At 39.1% G+C, this 1,088-nt stretch overlaps 1 protein-coding gene across 1 annotated transcript in view; it reads right to left on the bottom strand.

Annotated features, from left to right (window-relative positions):
- Nucleotides 1-547: 547 nt before the first annotated feature.
- The window catches only part of LOC110454371, a 6,171-nt gene continuing 5,630 nt past the window's right edge, over nt 548-1,088 (bottom strand). The window contains exon 4 of the mRNA XM_021503842.1: nt 548-733. Coding sequence (XP_021359517.1) covers nt 548-733 — 186 coding nt within the window. The remainder of the gene's footprint in view (nt 734-1,088) is intronic.

A 1,088-nucleotide genomic window follows, 5' to 3' on the forward strand; every position in this document is an offset into this window, starting at 1 on the left:
GATTTGCCAGAGGCCACTTGTAATTATATCAACAATAATTACATCCAGACAACCAGGTATTTTTTATATTTACATATTTTTCTTTTTTAAGACATACTCCTACAAAAACCATTTGCCCTGCCTCAAAATACATTTCAGGCGGCCATTTTGTTTGTTTACATATTCCTACACCTGAAACAGGCAGTTGTAATTATAGTCGAGCAGTTGTAATTATAGCCTATATAATTACACTTGCCCTCTAACACTGTTGTAATGGCCCCCAGCTAGCACACAGATATCGGGCCGATATTGGGCCGATATCGGAGTCCATATCGGCCCAGTGTCGGTTTTAAGGGCGGGCCGACATCGGGCCAGCTTCCATTTGCAACACGTTTTGATGTCGGCCCGATATCTGCAAGTATATCGGCCCGATGTCTATCCGACGTATATCCAACCTAAAAACCATATTACTCCCAGTATTTGGACAACCTATGTATGTTGGCCCGACGTTGTCCCGACATTGGCCCGATGTAAATCTGCAGTCCTCCATATCGGCCCAGTGTCGGTTCTAAGTACGGGCCGACATCTGACCAGCTTCCATTTGCAACAAGTTTGATGTCGGTCCACTATCGGCAAGTATATCGGCCCGATGTCTATCCGACGTCTTTCCAACATGAAAACCATGTTCTACCCAGTATCTAGACAGCATGTGTATGTTGGTCCGATGTTTTCCCGACATTGGCCCGATGTCAATCTGCAGTTTTTCAGTACCGATATATTAAACTTAATTATAACTACAGTTTTGAAGTTTGAAATCATCCGTAGTCTTAACAAGTTCGTAGCTATTAAACTAGTTTTTTTCATTTATTGCATATTGTTTCTATATATACATGCATACTTATAAATCAAAGAAAAAACAGCAATATATACAAAAAAACACCATGAAAAACATGAAAATATTAACATTTATTCATAATATATAACTAATCAAGCCGTTCTCAGGTGGTTATCGCTATGCCATCACTAATTCCGTTAAGAACTGTTTGACTTTCGTCACAGCATCTGAAATAAATAGAATTATTTGTCAGTGTTATAAAATAATTCACATA

This window comes from Mizuhopecten yessoensis, unplaced genomic scaffold, assembly GCF_002113885.1.
Source record: "Mizuhopecten yessoensis strain PY_sf001 unplaced genomic scaffold, ASM211388v2 scaffold917, whole genome shotgun sequence".
Classification (NCBI taxonomy): Eukaryota; Metazoa; Mollusca; class Bivalvia; order Pectinida; family Pectinidae; genus Mizuhopecten; species Mizuhopecten yessoensis.